General features: G+C 38.2%; 2 protein-coding genes across 2 annotated transcripts; both read left to right on the plus strand.

The window, feature by feature from the left end:
• The first annotated feature begins 2429 nt into the window (after nt 1-2429).
• Nucleotides 2430-7458, plus strand: LOC129258812 (UDP-glucuronosyltransferase 2B23-like). The gene has a single exon (XM_054897049.2). It carries the CDS (start codon nt 4399-4401, stop codon nt 5986-5988), a length of 1590 nt encoding a protein of 529 aa, XP_054753024.1. The 5' UTR covers nt 2430-4398; the 3' UTR covers nt 5989-7458.
• An 11275-nt stretch (nt 7459-18733) lies between these two features.
• On the plus strand, nt 18734-25114 carry LOC135153984 (uncharacterized). The gene is made up of 4 exons (XM_064098984.1): nt 18734-20770; nt 21438-21629; nt 22306-22564; nt 23023-25114. The coding sequence occupies exons 1-4, from the start codon at nt 20576-20578 to the stop codon at nt 25050-25052; spliced, it is 2676 nt and encodes an 891-aa protein (XP_063955054.1). The 5' UTR covers nt 18734-20575; the 3' UTR covers nt 25053-25114.
• Nucleotides 25115-25405: the final 291 nt, after the last annotated feature.

The following is a 25405-nucleotide window of genomic DNA, read 5'->3' on the forward strand; positions in this document are numbered from 1 at the left end:
TATTTACCAATATGCATCCTTTCCACACGCTGGAGTGGTCATCTCTGATATCACGGATCACTTCCCAATATTTGCAAATTTCCTACAACAGACTCAACAACCTTCTAAAATATACACACGATTCTTTTCTGAGGGCAATATTAACACATTCAAAGATAGACTTGATGAACTAGACTGGGGTGATATTTATGATATGATTGAAGAAAATAATTGTTTTGATGATTTTATGGATAAATTGACTAATTTATTTAATGAATGTCTTCCGGTAAGACAATCTAATCAGCGTAGTAGGAAAAGAAGCCCCAGATCCCCATGGATCACAACTAGCTTACTCAGATGTATCAATAGGAAGAATAATCTTTATCTGAAATATAAAGCAAAGCCAACTGTGAATAATAAATCAAGATATTTAGATTACAAAAACACACTGACAGGGCTATTACGAAGAGAAAAAAAGAATTATTTTTCTTGCCAGTTCACGAAGTGTAAAAGAGACGCAAGAAATACATGGAAAATTATAAATGAAGTATTGAATAAACATGAAAAGAAAAATTCTGTATCTAAGATACAAATCGATAATAGAATTATTGATAATGTACAAGAAATTTCCGATCACTTTAATAACTTTTTTTGTCGAGATTGGCCCAAATTTAGCCAGTAAGATACCAGACAGTAACAAAGGTTTTCATGAATATTTACCTAATCCTAACCCGAATTCTATGTTTTTTACCCCGGTAGATGGGAGTGAAATTCTCGATATAGTTAATAATTTACGTAGCAAACGAAGTTGTGGACATGACGGATTTGATAATGAAATAACGAAAAAGATTATTTCTTGTATTATTGAACCTTTTACTTATATATGTAATTTTTCTTTGAGAACTGGTGTTTTTTCAAAACTGGTGTTTTTCCAACTAAAATGAAATTAGCCAAGATAATACCGATTTTTAAAAAAGGTGATCCTCTTTTAATATCAAACTACAGACCCATATCATTATTATCAATTTTTTCAAAAATATTAGAAAAGATAGTCTTTTCACGTACTATTGACTTTTTGAATAATAACGAAATTCTAACTTGCTGTCAGTTTGGTTTTAGAAAACATCATAGTACATCTCATGCTATCTTTTCCCTAATCAACAAAGTAGCAAACTCTTTTGACAAAGGCTCCCATACGATAGGAATGTTTTTAGATTTTTCTAAAGCGTACGACACAAAAGACCACCAAATTCTTTTACATAAACTGTCACATTATGGTATCAGAGGCATTGTCTTAGACTGGTTCCGTAATTATTTACACGAACGCCAACAATATGTTAGCATTGAAAATCATATGTCACAATTGAGAAATATTAATTGCGGTGTCCCTCAGGGTTCCATACTTGGCCCGCTGCTTTTCATACTTTATATCAACGACTTTAACAGATCCTCGGACTTATTTTCATTTATTATGTATGCAGATGACACCAATCTTTTTCTTTCACACACAAACATAGAAACTCTTTATCAGATGGTCAACTCCGAATTAAACTTAGTGTCAACATGGGTTAAGGCCAACAAATTATCCCTTAATCTAGAGAAAACTAATTTTATGTTATTTAGCAACACATTTAATGAACTACCTCATCCAATTCTAATAGATAACATACAAATAAAACAGGTAACTACAACAAAAATTTTAGGTTCATTCATTGATGACAAACTTTCATGGAAATATCACATTAATAACATATGTAAGGTGATATCTATAAATGTTGGTGTAATAAACAAGCTCAAATGGGTATTCCCCCCTAACATTCTTAAATCTTTGTATTCAACACTAGTTTTACCCCACTTGAATTACGGAATACTCGCCTGGGGAAACAGTGCAACATATATGTTAAATAAAGTATTACTCTTACAAAAAAAAGCTATGCGGATCATAAGTCAGGTTGATTTTAGACACCATACAGACGGTCTTTTTTACTCAAACAATATCCTAAAAATTTACGATATTTATCGATTGAATCTTGCGATTCTCATGTATCAGTATAACAACCAAGGGTTACCCTCCATTTTTAACAACATATTTCGAGTCAATAATGAAATTCACCATTACCCAACTAGACAAATCAATTTGTTTCACCTGCCAAGGACTCGTACAGCATTTACACAAAACACCTTTATATTTACTGCCCCCAAACTGTGGAATTCCCTTCCCCTGAATACGAGAGAGAGCTTAAGTTTAGGTACATTTAAATTTAAAGTTAAAAAATCACTACTTGCCCCCTACTCACAACAAACCTCTTCGATTACTTGATAATCATACAGATCCCACCTACCCCATTCCCCCACTCCCTCTTCCTTATTTGTCTTTTTCTTATCGTTATTTGTGTCTTATTCTTTCTCCTTGTCCCCCGTCCATTGTTCTGTTTTTTTTTTTTTCATTCATGACCATGCATTTATCTTCCACACTTTCAGCGATTTTCCTACTATTTACGTTCCTTTGATTCGAAAGATCATTTACCAAGTTCACTTTATATTACGTTATTTACATTATTTACGTATTCGAGAGATCAGCGTCCAACAAGCCAAGCTTCTCAGCCGGTCTCTCTTTTCATTTCACCCCTTTCTTTTTTTAATATACACAAGAATACTCATGCTTTTAAGAATGTTAAGTTTTATGAAATGATGATATAAGTATCGTATTTTGTTCGTATAATTTACATTACCCAATTTTAGCAAATGTAAGGTCGTTACTTTTGTTCATTTTTGTAATTGTATTTATGTATTTGTATTTATGTATTTATGACTTGTATTTGAAAAATGGAAAGAAAAGACATGAAATAAATCAATAAATCTTATCTAATCTAATTAATAAGGTAAATTTACCAGGCGACTTGTACACTTGTCACACTAGAGTCGAAATGAGCCTCAATCGGAGTCAGGTTTAAAATCTGTGCTGCGTATTTGGATATTCGAGGGGCATTCAAAAAATTCTGACTGTTTTATGTTTGCATTCGGAATATTCGGGCCAGTTCTTGTGGGCGCTCAAAACGATTAGGTCATGTTCGAAATTGTTTAGGTGCGTTCGAAGTGGAAAGAATATCGAATGGTGTTCAAAGTACATTCTTACTGCATTCTGAATGCATTCTATGTATTTTTTTTTCTAAAACTTTACCAGTTTGTGGTCGAACAATAGTCATTTAATTCCGGCTGATTCTGCTTGATTCGGAACAAGTGCGATGGGGGCTTTATTTGAACAGGGTAAGGTAAACAGTCCAGTTCTTGATTTGAACCCGGGGGGGGGGGGCACTTACATTGACGAGTGGATACCATGCGCGACCAAAAAAAACACGTAAAAAGGATGTCTTTTTCAACATAGGGCACGTTACGTACGTAACGTAATAAGGGTGTCAAAAACACTAAAATAATGAAAAAAGGATATCTATTTCGCTAGGAAAGCTACGTGTTTAGGGTCATATTTGCGAGGGTAAAGACTAAAATATAAAATATGTACTTTATGCCCCAACACTAGTCCAACACTACGTGTTTAGAGTCCCGATTTGCATGAGGGGTGGGAGGTGGGGCCGTACTAAGACCAATGATGTAGGTAAAGGTAAAACCAACGTCCGTGACATAAGAATATCGCTGTACTTGTTTAGGGGTTCAATTCAGGGAATACTTACCAAGGGTATCGGTTTGTTTCCAATACTTGTTAAGGGTAGGGTTTCACACGCCAATACTTGTTAAGGGGTGCATTTTCAGAATATGGAAAATACGTGTTTAGGGTGCTTTTCGAGACCCCATGGTCGCGCATGGTATCCTCTCATCAATGGAAGTGGCGCCTCCGGGGATTTGAACAGGGTTAAAGTAATATAAACCTTTCACATCGAACGAGTATCCTGGCTACACGTACAATCATATAAATAAGGGACGGTGGGTTTCTACCTTTTGACAAAAGGAGCATAGATCCGTGAAAACTGAAAACCAGTCCATGGAGAAGAATACAATTTCGTCTCCGAGAACACCCCTGGTGGCTGTTTCTTAAAGCTGTTCGTAAAGTTACGCATGACTTTACGCATGAGTGGAACATGTTCTTAGGTCATAAATCCATTGCATAGAGATATCACATAGCCCAAGAAAGGATCACCAGTCGTGCGTAAAGTCATTCGTATCTTACGAACAGCTTTATGAAACACCCACCTGGGCCTGAAAGAGCTGCAAACCATAAACATTTTCCGTATACAATAGATATTCAAGTTGCAACGCACCAGTTGCGGCCGTTTCCACGTTGGTAGCCGAACAATCTTATTTCATACTACAGTATTGGGATGATACGTCATGCGTCAGGCAAATAGACCAGTACGTCTGAGCTCTTCATCCAACTATTCCAGATAGGTTGTGAATTGTGTCAAGATGATGGAGAGTGTGTCATCTAAATGGATTTCTGTATTCTTTACTATGTCATTTATCCAGATTGGTTTTGGACATAAGATATTAATGAATGCCATCCTCGGTGAGGGAAGCCATTTTTTATGTGCAGCCTCTGTTGGAGAACGTCTTGTTGAGCAGGGTCATAATGTAACGTTTCTTATCAGCAATGCCTACGCCCACAGGGCCACTGATCCCAAATTCTCGCAACTATTTGAATTTGTAATATTTCGTCATCCTATCCCGGTGCAGAAAGTTCATGAACAATTCAATGCTTTTAATGAACGTGCTTTCATGCCTGCTTCTGCCCAGATCTGGACCCTAGCCGAGGTGATGAGAGACGGTAGAGCTAATGATTGCGACGCCTTACTCTCTGATCTTAATATCATGGATCATTTTCAAAGTGCTAATTACAGTGTAATAATCTCAGACATCAGTTGGCTGTGCCCTCTAATTATTGCTAAACGGTTTAATATACCTCATATAGCTTTGTCAGCTGTATCTTCACCATGTATGGTAACCGCGTTAGTTGGATCTGATAATTCCCCAGCCTACGTTCCACAAATATTTAGTGGTCTTTCTAATAAACTGAACTTTAAGGAACGTGTCCAGAACTCGATTGCACAATTATTCATCATACTTTTTGGAATGTACTTTCGCCGACCATACGATGAAATTAAAGTAAAACATAACATCATATCAGATACTTCCATCGAGCAGCTTTTTGCTCAGAGTGAATTGTTTTTGGTAAATAGTGATTTTGCGGTGGAATTTCCATGCGCCATACCTCCTAATGTTATTCCTGTAGGGGGTCTAACAACAAGACCATCAAATGCACTTCCGGAAGAACTTGAAAATTTCATGCAAAGCTCTGGAGAGAACGGTGTCATCGTGTGCACCATGGGCACCTATTTCACTTCAGTTCCTATTCAAGTCATCAAAGATTTCATCAATGCTTTCGCACGTCTTCCCCAAAAGGTAATTTTCCAATTACAAGGCACCCCGACTGGTTTTAACCTTCCTCCCAACGTGAAGACGTTGCCATGGTTACCGCAAAATGACCTCTTGGGTCATGAAAAGACCCGTGCTTTTTTATACCAAGGAGGAAATAATGGTTTTTATGAAGCACTTTACCACGGTGTACCAATTGTTGTTATACCTATCCATGGTGATCAGTACGACACAGGTGCTAAGGTTAGTGCTCATCGAATCGGCATCACCATCGATAAACTCACACTAACAGAAAATAAAATACATGATGCACTTCATGACGTCATCACCAATGAAACCTTTCAGAGGAACATGGACAGATTATCAGGCATGTTTCTTGATCGACCAATGCTTCCTTCTCAGAAGGCAGCCTTCTGGGTGGATCATATCATCAAACATGGTGGAGCGCAGTATCAAGTACCTATTGTTAACCTAAATTTTATTGAACGAAACCTTGTAGATGTATCAATTTTCTTCATTGCTTGCCTCGCTGTTTTATCAGTTTTCCTGATATTAATAGGAAGGACTTGCTATAGAGTTATCATAAATGTCATACATACGATGTCAAAAGTAAAAGCGGACTAAATTATAATATATATGCTTATATTTTTTTTATTTCTCTGCAAACATTCTTACAAAACAGTAATTTTATGTATATAAAAATGTTTATAACAAAATCAATACAACTTTAAGTGCCTTTGAAGTGTCAAATCACTACCAACGAACATTAGGTGGGAAATAACAGCTCCTTCGTTATATTCAGGATTTCAAAACAGTAATTTCCTACTGATCAAAATGCGTAATTTATGTGAATATAATTCAGGGAGTAGAATATTTTGCATTTAAGTGCCTTTTCAATAGCATGAAAATGCACTAGGTATGGAATGTCAGTCGATATTCATTTATATCACTGTTTACCTCTAGACATTCAATGAATATAGTCTCAAATGTGATATCTATAGACGTATTATATTACATCTTCGTAACATTCTACTGAAGACTAAAAATTAAACTTTATCAAACAAATATATTCAAGATGAAGTTTCTCTTATAGGTAGCTAGAAACCGGAACCATGTTTTTAGATGAACTATTCTTGGGATCCAGTCTGCACGTATATTTCTTGGTTCTGCTACAAAACATCTCACAATCTTTTCGATGAAATTACAAATGTACATAAATCAACCGTTTAGTCAACAAGCCCATGTATAAACATGCATTTACCGGTATTAAAGTCCCCTCATAATCTCCAGGACGTATATTTGCAGATGACTAAGTCTTATAAAACAGTATTAAAACGCTTACGTAAGTTACATGTTTAAGTCTGAGTAAAAATTGCTACATTACTATTTTGCAAATTGTCCGCATTGAACAAGCTTCAATTACAATAATATCAAAACGGCATTTAGGAATCAACTAAAATGGTAGTTCAGTTAATGTCAATACATCTAAAAGACGCCGATTGGAGGTAAATACAATGGTGTCAGATAATTGCCAAAGAATTTCCTCTTTTTCTCTCTTTGACAGTAAGTGCAGATTGAATTATGCTGATTATATTACTTCAATTTCTATAAAATTTATCTGTAGCTTGTGAAAATCCCTTGCATAACAATAATCAGCATTTTCAATTGATAACTGTAAACTGTAAACAACATACACTATACTGACGGACCCTACGGTAACTATATATTCTATACTTCGTTACATATTGACTTACCATTACCTTGCATGTATAATTTGTTATTATTTATGGACTATAATTACTAATCTCCGTTATGTATTGCATTATATTGTATTTACCATTGTTATTAGTAGGCCTATATTTTGTATTTTATATATTGGTTTAGATCCTGATGAAGGGCATGTTCCCGAAAGCTTGATGAAGACAGGTATTGACCTTGCTACGGCCCTCTCCATACACTCGAATATATATATCTATATATATAAACTTTTATATTCTCTAGCTCTCCGGAACACCTCAATTTATTAGTGACAGAATGTGACAAAATATCCTACATAGTTTCAAATCAGTTAAATAAATTTATTTAACACAAAAATTGAAGGCTTAACGTTTCTTTATTTTGATACTCTATGTCTTACTCTTTGTTTTGTGAAATATAGGATGAAAAAGGCGACTTGAATGTGAAGGAATATGGATGACTAGTTTCTCGTTTTTATATGAGCTAACATGCATGTTCAAAAGACTATCCGGTCGTTAATTAACAAAAGGTCTGAATTCACCTATCAACTATCTAGATCACACAATGTTCAAAAGATTAGTTATAATAATCAATATATGTTGTGAATATTGGTGTCCGACCTAAAATGGTCACTCAACCAAATTTTCTGTATATATTCTAAGCAATGTTTTCGTTAATTTTGACCAAAATTTTTTCTTTATTTGTGACATGATTATATTTCCTAACACATAAGATATTTGTCTAATCCTTTAGCATAATTTCTTTGTTATTGTTTTTAATTCAAACACTATCAAAAGAAACCTTCACATACAAGACAATATTGGATATGACATTTTGTGAAAATCATATAAAACACGAAATAGACCTGTTATAGGTTCTCTAACATATTCAAATTGACATACTTCAAGGACAGCACCACAGAAGCGATCCCCCATGATTTTTCAAGTCGTGAAAAAATGGGGGGGGGGGGGGATGGGTGAGAGAAGAGAAGAAAGAGGGTGGTAGAGTATAAAATGAAGATGTCCGTGCAACTGTTTATCCTATAATTCGATTGAAAAGAAATATGAAATCACTTTGACACTGACATATTATGACAGAGGGTCGTCTCGTCCGACCCACCCCTCCAGCTATATCAAAATTTCCCCGCGCCGCCCTTGGAAAACTTTCTTGATTTAAAAGCCGAGATCAGAGGCATTCAAGACATAGCAACAAGTAACTGAATACCTTCTTACTTTCATAGGAAAGAGGCATTCATTGATTTCATTCAATTAGTAAACATGTCTACGGGTCAAAGCATTGGAAATACAAGTAGGCCAATATGTATACATATCTTTCCCGAGAAAAATATACTGGGGATTTTGAATTCCATAATGGAAACTCAAATATATTTCCTTTTTTAATATAATGGGGTCCATCTAAAACTAAGTTATAATATATCACTAGCCCTATCACAATAATCTTTCATAGTTGTTGAGAGTCAATCCCTATTTCAGGTCAAATCTTCGGGGATAAAGAAAGTACACAAATTGATTTTTATGATCATGTTGAATACAAAAATGAATGGTTGAACGTGTGTCATCACTGATACATTATAAATTATACATTGATATAACTATTTCTATCAAACCAGGCAATTCTTAATGAACCTATACTGCATAGCTTTGCCATGTTTCTCCACTATTGAAATGCAATTTACTGTTTTACTGGTTTTCAGGGGTATTGATTCGCTAAACCTCACTGTTTTTATATACATGTATATCTTGACCTTTTATTACATTTTGTAATGAAAATCCAATTTGTACAAAATAGTTGTGATAGTTAGAAATAATATTTGCGTGCTCTTTGTCACACAAAATTGAAAAAAGACATGTCGATATCTCGTGACACTGGAATTATCAACGTATAAGGGAAAGTATATGATGCAAGTCATGGGAAATAACGTAGTGAAACTAGAACACACAACAGTATAAGGGAATGGGCATTGAAATTCCACCTGAATTTGAGATAATTCAATATAACAGGTCAGAGAGGTGACCGCTTCTAGAATCATATCTTGCCAAACTTCTTTCTCTTACCAATTCAAAATAAGTTAAAAAAAATTCTCGCTTTTTAGTGCTCACTTTACGAACTGGTCATGTTCAGTCAACGGCCTTGACTGAACATGACCAGTTCGGATATATATATATATATTGTAAAGAAATGGATGAAGAGAACAATGGTAGGCGTAGCTTAAATCAAGGTTCCCCAGAGCTATCTACCCTTTGGAAAAATTGGTGATGCCGAAAAAATGTCTCTGCCGGGAATCGAACTCGGGCCCCCAGCTTTGAACGCCGGTGCCTTAACCACTAGACCACAGAGACGGGTTAGTGGCTAGGGCGACCCCGATCCGATTGACCGTCAGATAGACAAATTTTCGACACTATACCAATTATAATTTCCTTTGTCGGGTGAAGGTGGGTTTTGAACAATGACATATATATATATATATATAAATAATTTATTGGTTGGATTGCTTAACTAAGCTAGTCGTACAGACTGTTTCACCCTAAGGCTCATCAGCGATTGATTAGTATGAATAACACAATTTTGGGACAGAATAAAGTATACAGAGCATGTGCATTAGGGTATAACATTGGGTTGACAGAGATGAAAGGGGTTACTGAAGGGGTACATGTGTATTGTTTATTACATCAGGGGTAGTTAGGGGCCCGGGGGGGGGGGGGGCACTCAGTATATAATGCATAGTGGGTATGTGCCGCGGAGGGGACCCCCATTTTTACACTCAAATTTCCGTTCCATAAAGGCATAGCATTTTTGTCTTATTGAGAAAAAGAACAAAGAAAGCCGCTCCAAGGCATAGCATTTCCTTCTTATCGAGAAAAAAGAAGAAAGAAATCTGCTCCAAAGCTTCGCATATTTTTCGTTACGCCGTTCCGGTCGCATTGATCTGCTACAATTTTGGTGAAAAGCGGCCGTAGAGCGCTTTTCGACCATCGCCTAAGCGCGAGCGCACCCGGCGGAGGCCGCGCTAGCTGCGTCATGCACGATTGCCCGTTCCATAGGGATGCATACGCACTCACAAAGTTACGGAGATCCGTTCCGAGGACCCCCGTTTCACAAACAATTGTAGTTCCGAAGCCCGTTCCGAGGACCCTCCTTTTTACAATAAGCCCGCTCCAAGGCCCCCGTATTTTGCCTCGCCCGCGGCACACCCCTATCACTTTTTTGGTCGAGTGCCCCCCCCCCCGGGCTTAGGGGTCATTACTACATGTTTACATGTGAGGGGGGGGGGCTGGTGGGGCTATCCATATCCAGCAAGGAGGAACTTTTTCTTATGTCTACAGGTAGATATGAGTTCAGTTCGAGAGTTCAAATTGTTGTTTCTGTTTGCGGTGATGATGAAGTATTTCTCCCATAGGCAGAGGTTGCAGCGTTTTGTGAGTGGAGAGTAGGGTTGTGCATGGCGTACGATTCTCCAGGTTATCATGTGGGGTGTGCCCTCATCTTTCAGTTTCCAGATATGCTTACTGAGCTCGGTGCTGTGCCTCTTCTCTTTAAATGACGCTTTGTGGGATGCATGTCTGGTTTTGAATGTGGTGGCGGTCAATCCGATGTAGGATTTTTCGTCGTGGGGGGTGGTAACTTTGGCTTCGTAGATCACGTTTTTTGTTGTGCATTTTCTTGGTAGAGGGCAGTCTTCTGTTTTCCGGCAGTTGCACTTTTCGGTTTCTCGGCTTTTTTCTGTTGTCGATACTTTGTTGTTCTGTGCCTTTATGGATTTGCCCATGTTATCCATGCAGCTGTAGCTTATCTTTAGGGTGTTTCTGTTGCAGATTTTATGGAGTTCATGTTACTTGGGGAAGTGTTGGTCCACCAGGGCCAGAAATCTTTTCCCGATGTTTGTGTTGACATTTTGGCTATATGGCGGGTTGAACCAGGTTATCGTCCTTTTCCTTTTCTGTTGGCTTGGCCTTGTATCCGTGTTGTTCTTGGGGTTGTAGGTGAGGGTAGCATTGTGGCCGGCTTCGTTCAGGGCTTTTTCGTATTCCGGTTTGGCATTGTTGAATATTTCCTCGCTGCTTGAGATATTGGATAGTCGGGTTTCTATGGATTTGGGTATTCTTTTGGTGATGCTGGGTGGGTGATTGGATTCAACATGAACGTACGTAGGGATGTTTCCTGGTTTGGCGTATGGCTTGTATTCCATCTTGGTCAAGTCGAAAGTGACATCGAGGAAGTCGGTGACTGTTGAATTAGCTGTGGCTGTTATTTGGAGGCCTAGTTGTTGAAATTTGTCGCAGAGCCGTTTTTTGATGCGTTCAGCTATGGCTAGTGGTTTGCTGATCACGGCTAATCCGTCGTCTCTGTAGAGGCCGATGTTTTCTTTGGGTATGATGCTGTTGATTTCGGCGAGGATGTACGTTCCCACCATCTCGCATGTTTATGCTCCGTCATATGAGCCCATGGTGACGTCGAACAAATCTGATGAGTTTGTCTTTTTCCATGGTGTGTTGTTGTGGAACAGCAAGGTGTTTTTCGCTTTGATGATGATGTCTTTTTCTGTTGGTGTTATTTTTGTGAACTTCTCTGCAAACTGGAGTGCTTTAACCATCAGTTATTTTGTGATGGATGGGTAGAAGTTTACGACATCGAATGTGATGAATGAAGAATTGCATCTTTTTTGTCTAGTTTTGAACCAGTTTATCACTGCGCCAGAATTCTTCCACCGCCAAAACATTTTTTTTTTTGGGGGGGGGGGAGCTTACGTATCCTTCAAGCACTTCCGTAGATAATAATTGATTGACAAGTCACCAAGGGCACATGCCGCCTTCGCTCGGGAATTCGAATTCAAATCACAGTTTTCGAGAGAGCCTGTGAAAGGTCCGATGATTCTAAAGACGAATTGTAATCATCAAGACAATGATGATTCATGATTCACGTGCGAAAAGGTCCATAGACCTATGAAGAGATGGACGATTAACCTCCGATTAACGCGATTATTATTTTTTCTTTGATCCAGTGATAGTCACCGTCACCCGGTTACGTACATCTTCATAAGAACATACAGAATGTTGTGACAGTAGAAATTACCATGACTACCAAGACGGATCAGTTTCCCAGTCTTAGTTTTGTTGGCTGAAATTGTGCACTTTTCGTGCGGGATTGAAATGAATCCAATGACCGGGGTAATGGTATGCTGTAACGCGCTTTGAGCCATTCTGGGAAAAGCGCTCTATAAAAATTGGCTATTATTATTATTATTATTATTATTACCCTTTTTTAGCATGTGCCTTTCAGTCAACAGGCTTCATATGTGGAGCGGCAAACTTGAGAAGCAGACGATTTCTGTGATATAAAAGTATTATTCAATCCAGACACTTCCAGAAGCACGTAAGAACCTCAATAACATTGAGAAATACACGATATATACACGTTAGTGTGCCACGTATATATATCTGGAATATTATGGAGAAACTTTAGAAAATGGAATTCTAAATGGTTATCAATCAATGACACATTTGGCTCTATATTAAAATATGCAGACATTTTCTCAAATAAAACACATACATGTAGAACTATAAACCAAAGGTAAATCAGAACTGCACATCGATCTTCCATGACGGTGATTTGTTATCAACTGCGCATACAATCTGTGAAATATAAAGTTCCAATCACGGACTGCTACAGGGGGGGGGGTACAGGCCCTTCTCATGGTAGCGATCATAGGACCAAGGTAGACAGGTATGAAGAGAATGTTATTCAGATGACAATAATAGTCACCTTTTAGTGAATTCATTATCTAAGCGATGAATGTCCATCTCTTCATATAGGTCCATTGTTGAAACAGAGGTCTCAAATTCTGAGCAGTGTAGGTTATCATATCTTGACCAGGACACATCTCATAACATATACCAACATTTTAATTGCATCTTGGTTCAAAAGAAAACTGCAATTCTCAACCATTATTGATAATGTAGGACGGACGTTCACACCCGAGCAAAGGGCCTTTGTGATTCTAACATATGCCACAAAAAAATAAAAATCTGAATAGGTTATAAAGATGAGTTCGAGGCAGAATTCAATTAACGAGCACCATGCAAGATGGCAATACTTATTATAATATTATGCTCAAATCCGGGGCTCAAATACAGGAAAAAGACTACAAGCAAAAACCTTAACAATGGTAGATCGGTAGAAGAGTAATAGTTCAATGTTCCACAAGCATCTTAATCAACTTTCAACCGAATTACACATAAAGACCAAAATTTCGCCCCTACAAACTGCAGATTAGGCATGATTACAGAAGTTTTAAAGGTGAGATCATGGATTTAAAAAATGTTATTTTATATGTCTTTTAGTATAAGTTTCTTAAACCTTAAGTTTTTTTAATTAAACTCTTGGCCCGGAAATTGTGGGCCAAAATCTAAAAAAAACAAAGAGGAAATAAAATAAGAATGAATGAAGATGTGGACGATGCACTGTACTTTATTCTACGGATTACCGAAACTTGAATTGAGACGTTTTCTGATGAGCCAGTTGTATGAAATAAATGCTAGTCCAAGATTATAAAATGATATACGTGATTAAGTAATTCTTACATTATACTCATTTAAAGTGCCATTAACATTTTTGAGGGACACGCTGTATAGAGGAAGGGGCTGATAGACCAAGGCCCCGTTGTACAAAGAGTTACGATTGATCCGATCAATCGCAACTATGGAAAGCCAGCAAAGTCAACAAATGAAATGCATGTTTGTTAAAAAAATTCTAGATATGAAACGCATATCCATAAATTCATTGACTTCTTGACAATTTGGGGTGTTCTCCTTTGATTACAAAGGACATTTTGCAAATTTCCTGTAGAAAAAATTATGACACTGATGGATTTCCATAGAGTTACAATTGATCGGATCATTCGTAACTCTTTGTACAACGGGGCCCAGAACACAGGCCCGTCAGTCAGGAACATTTTATGGAGGTAAAATTCCAAGCGCGAGCTCAAATTTTAGGAAAATTCATGTATTCAGACCTGTATTGAAATTGAACATTAAAACCATTAACATAAGCGACAGCTCGAGAACATGAAAATCTTCAGTTGGGCCTTTTTAATTCTCCATCATTATTGCTCGATAGTTCAGAAAGCTTTATCTTATCTTTGTATAAGTAGACCTTTGACCACTAGTACAGTGGGGTGCCAATACTAACCTGTTTCAGGTCTAATGTCCTATGATAGTTTTATACTTTTTACTACATTTACAGCTTCCATTTTAAATTATATCATCATCAACTTTACCTGTTTTTTAAGCGTTCCGTGAGCATTTTGTAGGAGCTGCAAAGCACCCCCCCCCCATCAGTGTTGGTGCCTTAAGAAAGGAAAAGAAAAGAAAAGAAAGGAGAAAAAAGTATGAGGAATTGAAAATTTCAAAAAAAATTAGAAGTTAAGAATTGGAAAATAGAACCGCTCGAATTATTTACTGACATACACATCATGTTCAAGATGAACGAATTAAAATATCTCTGGTTTTTAGGTCAATTTACAAACAATATTTTAGTTCACGTTTCATGCTTTCATTTTAGTGAGATGCTTAAAAAGTGCAATTTGCCTGTCTTAATCTTCAGACATTTCAGTTCCCACTCACATTTATTTAGTGAGTTACGGATGTGCTTAAAATGTTCCGTTTTCAGGTCTACATATTCAAAGTATTCAGCATGTGGATAATTTTATTGGCAATTTAGAATAAGGAATAACAGTTCTAGTATGCATATGACGTATTTTTATGACAAAAATTATGTTTGTGGTTTTCCCGAGAATCTTATCTTTAACATTCAAGTAAATTTGAATCATAAGCGTCTGTGCTTACATGCAATGTAAATCACAATTTAGACAGCATCAAAGTTACAAAGTAGTTTAAAGGTCTAAAGGGGGATTAAGTTCTGCCGATTAAGTAAGGTTTTTTTTTTTATATCAGAGGGATACACCAGGCTGAAAATAATTTGAACAGATAAGGACAAATCAGACAAAGCACTAAAATTTGATCGAAATCGGACAAGGAATAACGAAGTTACATTTTAGAGATTTCGTTGGAACAGTTCTATGAATGTCTTCATTAATATTGAAAGAAAAAATTGATGATGCCATATCCCCGCTCGTTCTTTTGCATTATATGAAATAATGTTTATTAATTTTCCCTTCAAGAGCAAAAAAATGGTTTGACAATGGTTTGCTTAATGCATTAGAAATTCATTACTGCAACTTTTAAGGGAGACATACCATACCAACATGTATAAAACTACGAAATATTTAAGATTTCATGCAATAAATTAAGAAAAAAGAAAGTGACATGACCTCATCAGATTACCTCTTAAACACTCATGACGACGTGCATATGTTATTACATAAAATCATAATTTTTTCATTATTTCATACTTGTGTGAATAATATGTCTCCCTTGTAATGAAATAAGTTGCAGCAAAAAATATCTAATGCACTAAATCAGTTGTCAATCCAATTTTTCTAGATCTTGGAGGTGAAGCTTTGAATAAACCCAATTTCATATAATAAAATACAAAAGAACAAGTGGGGATGTGACATCATCAGCCCACCTAATGAATATTCATGACGACTGTTTTCACAAAATATTGCTAAACTTTAAAATTCAATAACTTTGTTATTTGTTATCCGATTTTGATGAAATTTTCGGCATTTTGCTCAGTGAATTATACTCTATTTATTAAGCTATAAATACTTTCAGCCCGGACCATCCCTTTAATAAGAGCTTATAGCACAATGAATACAAAGTTAAACTCTGATCCATGATACTTGAATTCATCGCACTTTCAATTTCCTCCTAATCGAAAGAAGCCTTAATGCATAAGAAGTTCTAAGAGTCAACCAACACCTTCGACCAAAAACCATGTTTTGTTTTGCTCACACGTACAATGCTAATCATTCATTAATATTGCAACCCGGTATGGCAAGTACCAGGGGCGGATCCAGCCTTCGCCAATAGGGGGGGGGGCGGATTTTTTTCAGCCATATTTTCCCCGATCGGCCGCTCGATTTTTGGTTTCTTTGAAGGGGTAGTCCTAATAGTCACTTTTTTAGATTTATTCTTATTAATCAACATAAATACATAATATCATGATCCTTATTTATGAGCGCGAAGCGCGAGCTAATTTTTTTTGGAAATCTTGTGTATTTTTTCCTAAAATTTGAACATTCTGGGCAATGTTTGTTATCCTGAAAAAGATGTGTATGCAACTAAATAATTACTACGAACACGAAGCGCGAGCAGAAGTGAACTGATGGAAAAGGTACCTGTTAAAGACTGCATGCAGTTAGCCATGAAGTCGTTACGTATTTTAAAAATCAAATAATGCGAGCGCGAAAGGCGAGCTGAAATTTGTTGACATTTTTACCCGAAGAATGGAAATTCTAAGCAATTTTTGTATTTTAAAAGAATAGGTATATAACTGAACAATTAATGCGAGTGCGAAGCGCGAGCGGAAAAAAAATTGAGATTTAGACCTAAAAACGGGACACTCTATTCATGTTTTGTAAATCATGAAAAGAATGAGTAATAGGGGATCTTTCTACATTAATAATGAGAGCACAAAACGCGAGCAGAAGATTTTTGATATTGTGATCTGAAACTGGAAATGATAGACATTTCATCATATGAAAATGAAGACGGTCTTCCTATTCCTCTTGCTAAGCTCGAGATGAAACAAAAGGGACAATTCAATTATTCAATTAATATCTTATTCATTAATGCCTAATGAGGGCGCGAAATCTGATGATATGATGGCCTGAAAACTGGACATTTCAATCACTTTTGTAATTATAACTAGGATGCATCAGCTAATATGTTATTAACCATTAATGCGAGCCTAATTTTTTTTATACTGTCATGAAAAGGGGATTAAAAGTAGTTTGTTGTATAATCAATATTGAGACATACATAACTCGCCAACCAAAATGCGAGCGTGCAGCGCTAGCTGATACGTTTTATCAATCAGACCTGAAAAGGGATATTTTGTAAACTTTATGAAACACACGAAAATAATAGGTATACCCAGTTGTTGTGTGTCCGGACAGGTTGTGTGTCCGGACGATCAATTTTAGAAAGTCATTTGGAAAAATTTACAAGCGAAGTTTCATCAATTTTTCGTACAAAATGTAAGGAAATATTATGGAGAACAAACTGGAAGATGATTACAACTATTGAATTCATATTTTTAGTGTAATCCAAAGACAAAAATGAAGGCTTCAAAAATATAAAGTGTCCGGACACCCGACCCCCCATCCTACCTGATAAATCAAGATTTGCGAGCGCGCAGCGCGAGCAGAAAATGTTAATATTCAGACCATAAAACTGACATTTGTACAGAGCACTTAAAAAAAAAATCAATTTGTAAATCACACAAAATAATGAAAGTTCGATTTCCGAGATGAAATATGTTTTGTATAGTGACTTCCAAACTTGATATTTAAACTCTATAATGAACAAGATATGTAAATGAGCTAAAAGGCAATGCGAGCGCAAAGCGCGAGCGAACATTTTATTTTTAATGACATGAATGATTTTCTTAATTATTTTCTAAGTCTTCCCCTCATCTTATTTTATTCACTCGTCTTCTTCCTCTTATGTTTCCCCTTCTTTTTCTCCTCTCTCCCCTTCTTTTTCTTTTTTTTTCTTTCTTTCCCCTTTTTCGTTTCTATTTTTGCTCCGCCAATAGGGGGGCCCGGGCCCCCCTGGATCCGCCAATGTTCTATTGATATATTTTAGTCTTCTGAAAGGGTTTCCGATATCAAGCAAGATACGGACCAATAAAATAAATAATTATGCCTTCTTGGACTTTTAGAAGGAAAAATGAATAGAGTAACAGAGCTTACCAGCTATTCCCTTTTCAGCAAATAGATGACGAGAGGAAATAATGCTTTGTTTGCGCCACGTTATATATGAAAAACAAACAGCTAATATTGCAAAGTTGTTACGCAAGGTTGCTAGAGATTTTTCATACCCTACGTCACAATGCAAACATGTGACGCCGCCGCGCCAGAAATGCTGTTTCGCGCGGTATGCAACTCTCTGCTTGGTAACGCTGTCTTGGTAACGCGATGTCTCAGCAACTTGCGCACGCGCACAGCTAGCATAAAAATATCATCTTTGCGTGACGTTATTGAAATTTAAAAACGGTAAGATAAAACAAATCTAATGACGATAATGGACACAATAAAATAGATTTAAAAAGTGGTTTATTTTCGTCAATATCAAGAGGATAGGATGTCGCGATATCCATGTGATAACTTGTCTTGGTCGTCACGTACTAGGCCCAGAGGCGAATCCAAGATGCCAGAAGATGGCGCCGATAAAGAAAACAGAGAGCCCATCTCACCCCTCTCCCGCCTGTCCGAACGGGTGGATGACTCCCGCAGGTGGGCGCCGATACCCGACAGGTGGCACAACCATTGCGAATGGCTAGTCCACCATCATCGGAACCTCCGAAAGCGATTCCGGAAGACCACGGCTGATGATCATCTTGCTGGGGTTCTGGAAACGTTGAAGTGCACAGGAGAGCGAAGCCGAAGGCGAGGATCAGACGGCGACGACGAGTCTGTGATTGAGAGGAAAAGTAGACACAAACGAATAAGGTAGGATATGACTGCATGTCACGAAAATTTCACTTTTGCCTAGTTTTTGTATAGGCCTAATGTCTGGAAGGGTTGTTTGTCCGGACATGACGTCTTCGTCAACTTCAAAATCTACAAGATTAGGCTAGTCTAGGCCTAAGGTTTTTTTTCTTCCAAAAATGCATGTCAACGCATGTCACTGAAAGATGAATTTGCATGAAATTTAGGTCACAAATTCAAGGTTAGATCTAGTGATCATTAAATTTTGAAGTCATTGCAATTTAGCATTTTGCGGTAGCCTAATCGACAGCAACAAATGTTTTAAAACATTAACATTTGTGAGTTATTTGGATGATTGTTGTCTCGCATGCATATCAGAGCGAGTATGGGCGCAGCTTTGGCGGACGGCGTCGTCAATATTGATAGCATCATAACAAGAAAATGGATCTAACATTAAACGCATGTACCTATTCTATGAAAATTGAATAAAGAGAGAGAGAGAGAGAAAGAAGGGGGTAGGCCTAGGGGTTAATAATATTTCAATGCTGCAAACTTATATATTAAATGGTGTAATGCAGGCGAGACTGTCAGTGACACGAGTGGCGTTCCACTTTATTTTGAATTAATGAATTATACGCAACCACTACGCAGAAGCTCTGTGGAACGTGTATAATCTGTTGTCAAAAGCTTTCATAACAAAGTAGTCTTTGTCGAAATTGGGTGAATCAAAACAGCAGTTTCGTCTGTTGCTCTGGACAAACGATATATTTGCAATTTTCTTCAGTTTCGAATCTTAAAACGAACTGCTGTCTTGGTTCACCAATTTTGGACTATTGGAGTGTTGCAAGAAATTTGCGATCAATTGCAAGTCAATTCTGCGTCTCTAAATCAATCATAACTCTTGCAATTCAATTACTGGACAACGTTTAGAAACAAGAAGTTCAAATTGATTTGCTATTGTGAATATTGATCTATCATTATTTTGTATATACCGGTATATAAAATTTGCAATTGATCTCAAATATTTTCTTGCAACATCCCTAAAAGCTCAGCAGTTCATTGTGATTTTACGGGTATTTTCAATGTATTTACTATGTCCTAGAGTCGTCACTCGCTAATGACTTCCACGGTGATTACAGCTTCTTCTTCTGTATATCCTTCCTCAGCTGTATCGGAGATCCGCTGTTTAATACTGCATCATTAGCGTTAAATATTTTGACGTGAGAGTAAGGTAGAGTGAGAGAGGTGAATCTTATGCAAGAAATTTAAGACAAGTAGGTTGAGCAATCAAAAGAATTTGTTCTGGTTATTTCGTTACAAATTTTCAAAGCTCCATTGGAAGTAAGTTGTCAAGCCTATATTTTGGGGGGATTGTTGATATATTTTTTTCATTATGTATGCCTATTATTTTCTTCCTCATGACTAATCAAAACAAACAGAAGCGATGAAGCACTCACAGAACACGAACCAACGAATTCTTGGTCTGGATATGATGATCAAGAGTTGCTGTCACCGCCAACGGTTTACCCGTTCTCAAAACGAGAGAAAAACACGAAAAATGAAACCAAACATTTGGAACCGAATTCAAAAGCCAGAGATGTGAAAAGTAAGCCTACGGCCACAACATTTTTAAAGGAAATCAATGAATCTAAAGACGAAAGTGATGTTGAGTCTTCGGCAGCTGGCCGAAGTGCATCTCGATCTCCTAGTCCAGCCGAAGGAGCCTTCCAATCCGAAAACTTCCGAACCAGCACGCCGACATCTGATGAGAAGGGACGGTGCGATGCCGAGGAACCTTACGAGAGTTGTCGGAAGTCTTCGGCATGGAAAGATTACGTCATGTCTCACGATCCGATCCTCTTTCGATCGTATGTCGACACGAAGTATCCGAAGAAGTCTTGGAGACATAGCCATCAGAAGGTGGCTACTCGGCACGGCGGAAAGTTCCGACGCAGTTCTTCCGGAAAAGTCCGAAAACCGCCGACCCCAAAGTCCCTGAGGATCTCGTGGAATTCTTTGGATGACGTAGTCCAGGTAGGCCAAATTCCGCTTGCAACGTCACCTAGTTGTCTGTTAAAATGGAGGGAAGTTGTACCTTTAATATACAGGAGGGGTATTTCGAACCGATCCAAATTTAACAGTCCGTTTTTCACCAGTTCGATGATGATCAATTTGTTGGATAAAAAAGGGGAAAAAGAACTGAATTGTCCGGCACATTTTTGGTTTCATTCTGCATTTGATTGGAATGAATTTGTATTATCTTGATTGATTACACATTTGTCTCTATAAACTGCTCATAATATGATTATATGGTTAAAATATGTTTCGGTTTGTCATATTTTTCAAGCATTTTTTTGCTTACTATGGCAATCCATCTTCTGCTATTAATTTTATGCTAAATGATTTATACCTGATTTATTGTCAATATATGTTTGTTACATCTATGTTATATTATTTTGTTATGTAGAAGAAAAATAAATTCAAATCAAATCAAATCAAAACTGTGACAAGGTAACGTAGAAAATTATGCCAAATAACATTTTTACAATGATTCATTAATCGTAATACATTCTCCCAAAAACAAAATCGATCAAATTGTTGTGTATTTCGTAAAAAACAATTTTCGAGGGGTTATCATGATGAATATTTTCGAGAAGGTTTATACATTCTTAGAATATCTTGTGCCGCTTTTTTGTCACAGAATGAAGGCATTCTCCGATCACCCTTGCAGCTTCCTCCTATCCTACCAGGCGATATCACACCACCGATGAAGACCGACGTCAGCGATCACGAGCTCGATGACCGTCTCAATAACAACCCTTCCACTAACAACAGCCATGCCAATGATGATCTAAGCGAGGCCATCGGTGACGGAATCCGCGCTATTAGAAAGGTTTGGAACGTTCAACATCAAGCTTATTCCCTTTTCATTCTATTTTATTTTTCCTCCACCTGTTGCTTCTTCATCTTACTTCCATTCTCCTAATCCTTCTTCTTCTTCTCCTCCTCCTCCTTCTTCCCCTTCGCCTTCTTCTTTTCCTCTCCTGCCTTCTTATCTTTCTTCTTCTTCTTACTCGTCTTCACTTTCCTCTACTTCTTCCTCTTCTTTTTCCTCTTCTTCTTTCTCTTCTTCTTATTATTATCCTCCCTTTTTCTACTTCTCTTTATTCTTCTTCTTTGCTGTCTTCGTGTTCTGTAAGTTTATTTTTCTTTATTTTTCATCATTTCCTTTCTCGTTGCTGTAAGCAAACGAATCCCTTTGGCGAATGTACATGATGAAAGCAGGACATAAATGTATCTTCTTTTTTTACATTCATAGGAGACAGTGCTACAGGGGTTCGGTAACCACCCCGTATGACAATAATTTTTCCTTCTTGTATTTCCCAAAATTAGCGAATGTACATCAATATTTTAAGAGAAAGATGTAATACTTATTGCGATGAATAGTTCACGGAAAATGAAATCCTATGGATAAATATTTAAATGCTCGGTAACTTGTTAGGTATTGTGCCTTATTTTGTCAAGGTAGTGTGTCAAAATTTTCCTGTTTCCATTTGTCTTTAATCCAGAATTGCCAAGCGAGATACGGAGTCGCCGACGAGTCCTATGCGGAGAGTGACGGGAGGGATGTTGATGTCGATCCGACCGAATTATCAGACATCAGCTACGGGGAGGAAGAATTAAGTGAGGAAGAATTGAAAGACGAAGATTTGAGAGACGATGAAATGAGGGATGTAAAATTGAAAGACGAAGAATTGAAGGGCGAAAAATTGAGGGACGAAGAATTGGAAGAGGGCGAGATTGTCGACACAGATGACTGCCGTGAGGGTAAGTGTAACCAGGGTCCTAGTAGAATATGCAATCGATCACAACTCTAGTAATGAAGAAGAAGATGATGATGATAATAATGATTTTAAAAATATGATGATGTCGATGTCATTGATAACGATGCTGTTGATGATGTAAATAATTGTGGAGTTTTTGGTGAGGGTAATGATAATAATAGGGTCTGATAAACCGTGTCCAAAACCATATCAAATCACTCACAGAATGAGTGCCTTTATGCTTCCTAGACTGGTATTACGAGTCTCAAACAGTATAGATGATTAATTTTATTTCAACTTATCTAGTAAATGGTCCAACGTGCCGTTGTCGGAATTTGAAAAGACTTTGTCTGAGTTGAGGACGGTAAAAAGTAAGAAAAAAGTAAAAAAAAAATTAGCGTCCGTGTCATTTCTCCAATTATCCTTAAGAATCGTTCATATGTGTTCTTCCATGCACTATAGATATGGAAGATGTGAATAATGATGGTGACATCGATGATATCTGCCGAATCGTCGACAAAGAGTTACACCACCACGACTACCGTTCCGACGACATCCTCAACGAGATCACTTTCGACATCCTAGACGATCTAGACGTCGACTCGAAGTATCCTCCTAACTACTTCCGTTCCGGATTTTCCGACCGTGCCGTAAGGAGGAGAAAACCAAAGAGGGCACCAAGGTTTATGAATATGAATACCCTGGACCCACAAGCCAGATCCTTCAGGCCAAGATACACACCTGAAGAAGATAATGAGGACCAGCGAATTGTGAAACTCGCTGACTGCGAGTTGACGGATGACGGTCGGGACAAAGAGAAGATGGACGACGCTGTCACATCTGGAACTAAATTTTATCCGAGCGATGTCCGTTTTAAGAAAGACAAGAGGGATGTCAAGAAGAGGGTCGAGGAACCTCCCAAGGCTTCGGCTCACGCGAATGCGGAGCCTATTAAAGACATAACTCTTGAGCCGGTCCCTGTTGCGGTTACACGGAGCGTTCCGATGCGTGAAAAGGGGAAGAATAACAAAGAATGCGGAAAGTCGAAGATGATGGGGAATGAAGGAAATTGTGACGGTCAAGAACATTGCTTAAAAGGAGGTGAATCCAGAACTGTAGAATCGGAGCAATCCTTGAAGAAACATGAAAAGGAACAAATACGAGATTCTGAGAAGATTGAGAATACGCCATCCATAAAACCAATAGCCAAAGGGAAAGCCAGGCGACAGGTGGCCCACAAGATATCGGTTGTAATGGGCCGGCGACCTGCCCAAGCGATTGGAAACCAAACTAGAAGTGACGATGGGCGTTCCGTCTCAAGATCACTCGCTGCAGGAGAAGAAGGCACTGGTAGCTCATCACCGAGACGCATCCCTCAACTAAGACCAATAGACACACGTAGGTATGTTACTAGTTCAGCATACAATACAGCTGTAAAAGTACACGTACAGAATTATGAAAATATGGCGGACGCAGTTGAGAGTGATGACAACGTGGGAGGTGGTTTCCCTGATGAAAAGGTTACAGATGAACTGAAAGAACGCAAGGATGGTGTTAGATCGAAAAAGGTTGATCAGTCCCGTACGTTCCAGTCGGACTCGAGAATACGCAGCATTGATGTCAGTCAACCGAAGTACCATGCCATGATGAACCAACGTCTTGCAATTCTCAAGGAAAGTCATGGGAACAGCCCCGTAGAAGTGGCAAGACTGGCGACTGTACCCGATCGTCTCAAAGACCAGAGTAAATCGAAAGAAACAACTGCGGGAGACACGGGTTCATTATCGAAAGAACGTGAACAACCCAGACGGACCGAAAGACAGCACTCGGGGCATCGTGATGTTGAACTTCCTGACGTCAAGAATAAGAGAGTTGCAAAGAATGTTCCTCGTGCCAAGATAAATCCCCTATCAAAGCTTCCAGATGGGGCGACTCATGATGGAGATGAGAAAGGAAAAGACGTCACTGACACTTCATCGGGTTCACGGCAGAAAGAATCATCTGGTACAAAGACACGTCCTATAAAGGAAACACAATCGGAATCCTTGTTGAACGTCGAAGCGGCTACGCCTTTGCACCCCGAGCAGGATGACCGCGAAATGGGCAGAGGTCCCTCTCTGTCAGAGACGGGTCGAGAAGGGCCCCCTCTGCAACCACTAATGCAGAGCCCGCCTCATCGGTTCCCGCATCCTCATCAACACATAAACCCAAACGTACCCCCTAACATGCGCCCGATGCCGGCACCGGGCAATGTCCATCTTTTCCAACACCCATCCGATCAGCACCATCAATTCAACACGACCTTTTCGGCCTACCACCATCACCAGATGGCGTTGAGGACGGCGGCGATGCACTACTACAATCAACAGCGCCACCTGGCCCTTCAGAGACATCACCCTCCAGGGTTGTTTCCTCCGCATCCATACCACATGAACATGCATCCAGGGTGCAGACCGGAATGGAATATGCCAGGACCAGGACCACCGCGTTAATTTGTTTTTAAATTCCGCCCTTCAAACAATCACTCCAAATTTATGTTCTAGAATAGAATATGTCAGGTGTTTTCATTTTGAAATACCTTTTTCTTTTTCATCATGGGTGACCGATCGATTGTGATGGTGACCAACGGCATTGCCATTGTATGTTCTTGGTTGTGCAGGAAATTAGGGAGCTCTCCTTTTTTTATCATGGGTGACCGATCGATTGTGATGGTGACCAACGGCATTGCCATTGTATGTTCTTGGTTGTGCAAGAGATTAGGGTGCTCTCACAGTTTGACGGACGGGCGATTAAAAAAATGACACCATGAACATATATGGATCACACTCGTTTTCTTTCGTCGAAC

The sequence above is a fragment of the Lytechinus pictus genome, chromosome 4 (genome assembly GCF_037042905.1).
Source record: "Lytechinus pictus isolate F3 Inbred chromosome 4, Lp3.0, whole genome shotgun sequence".
Classification (NCBI taxonomy): Eukaryota; Metazoa; Echinodermata; class Echinoidea; order Temnopleuroida; family Toxopneustidae; genus Lytechinus; species Lytechinus pictus.

Excerpts from the sequence above, each read along its gene's own strand:
- LOC129258812 (XM_054897049.2), top strand. The coding sequence starts at position 4,399 with ATGATGGAGAGTGTGTCATCTAAATGGATTTCTGTATTCTTTACTATG.
- LOC135153984 (XM_064098984.1), top strand. The coding sequence starts at position 20,576 with ATGTCTCACGATCCGATCCTCTTTCGATCGTATGTCGACACGAAGTAT. Across the intron at positions 21,630-22,305 it reads GAATCCGCGCTATTAGAAAG|AATTGCCAAGCGAGATACGG; the intron begins GTTTGGAACGTT and ends TCTTTAATCCAG. Across the intron at positions 22,565-23,022 it reads CACAGATGACTGCCGTGAGG|ATATGGAAGATGTGAATAAT; the intron begins GTAAGTGTAACC and ends CATGCACTATAG.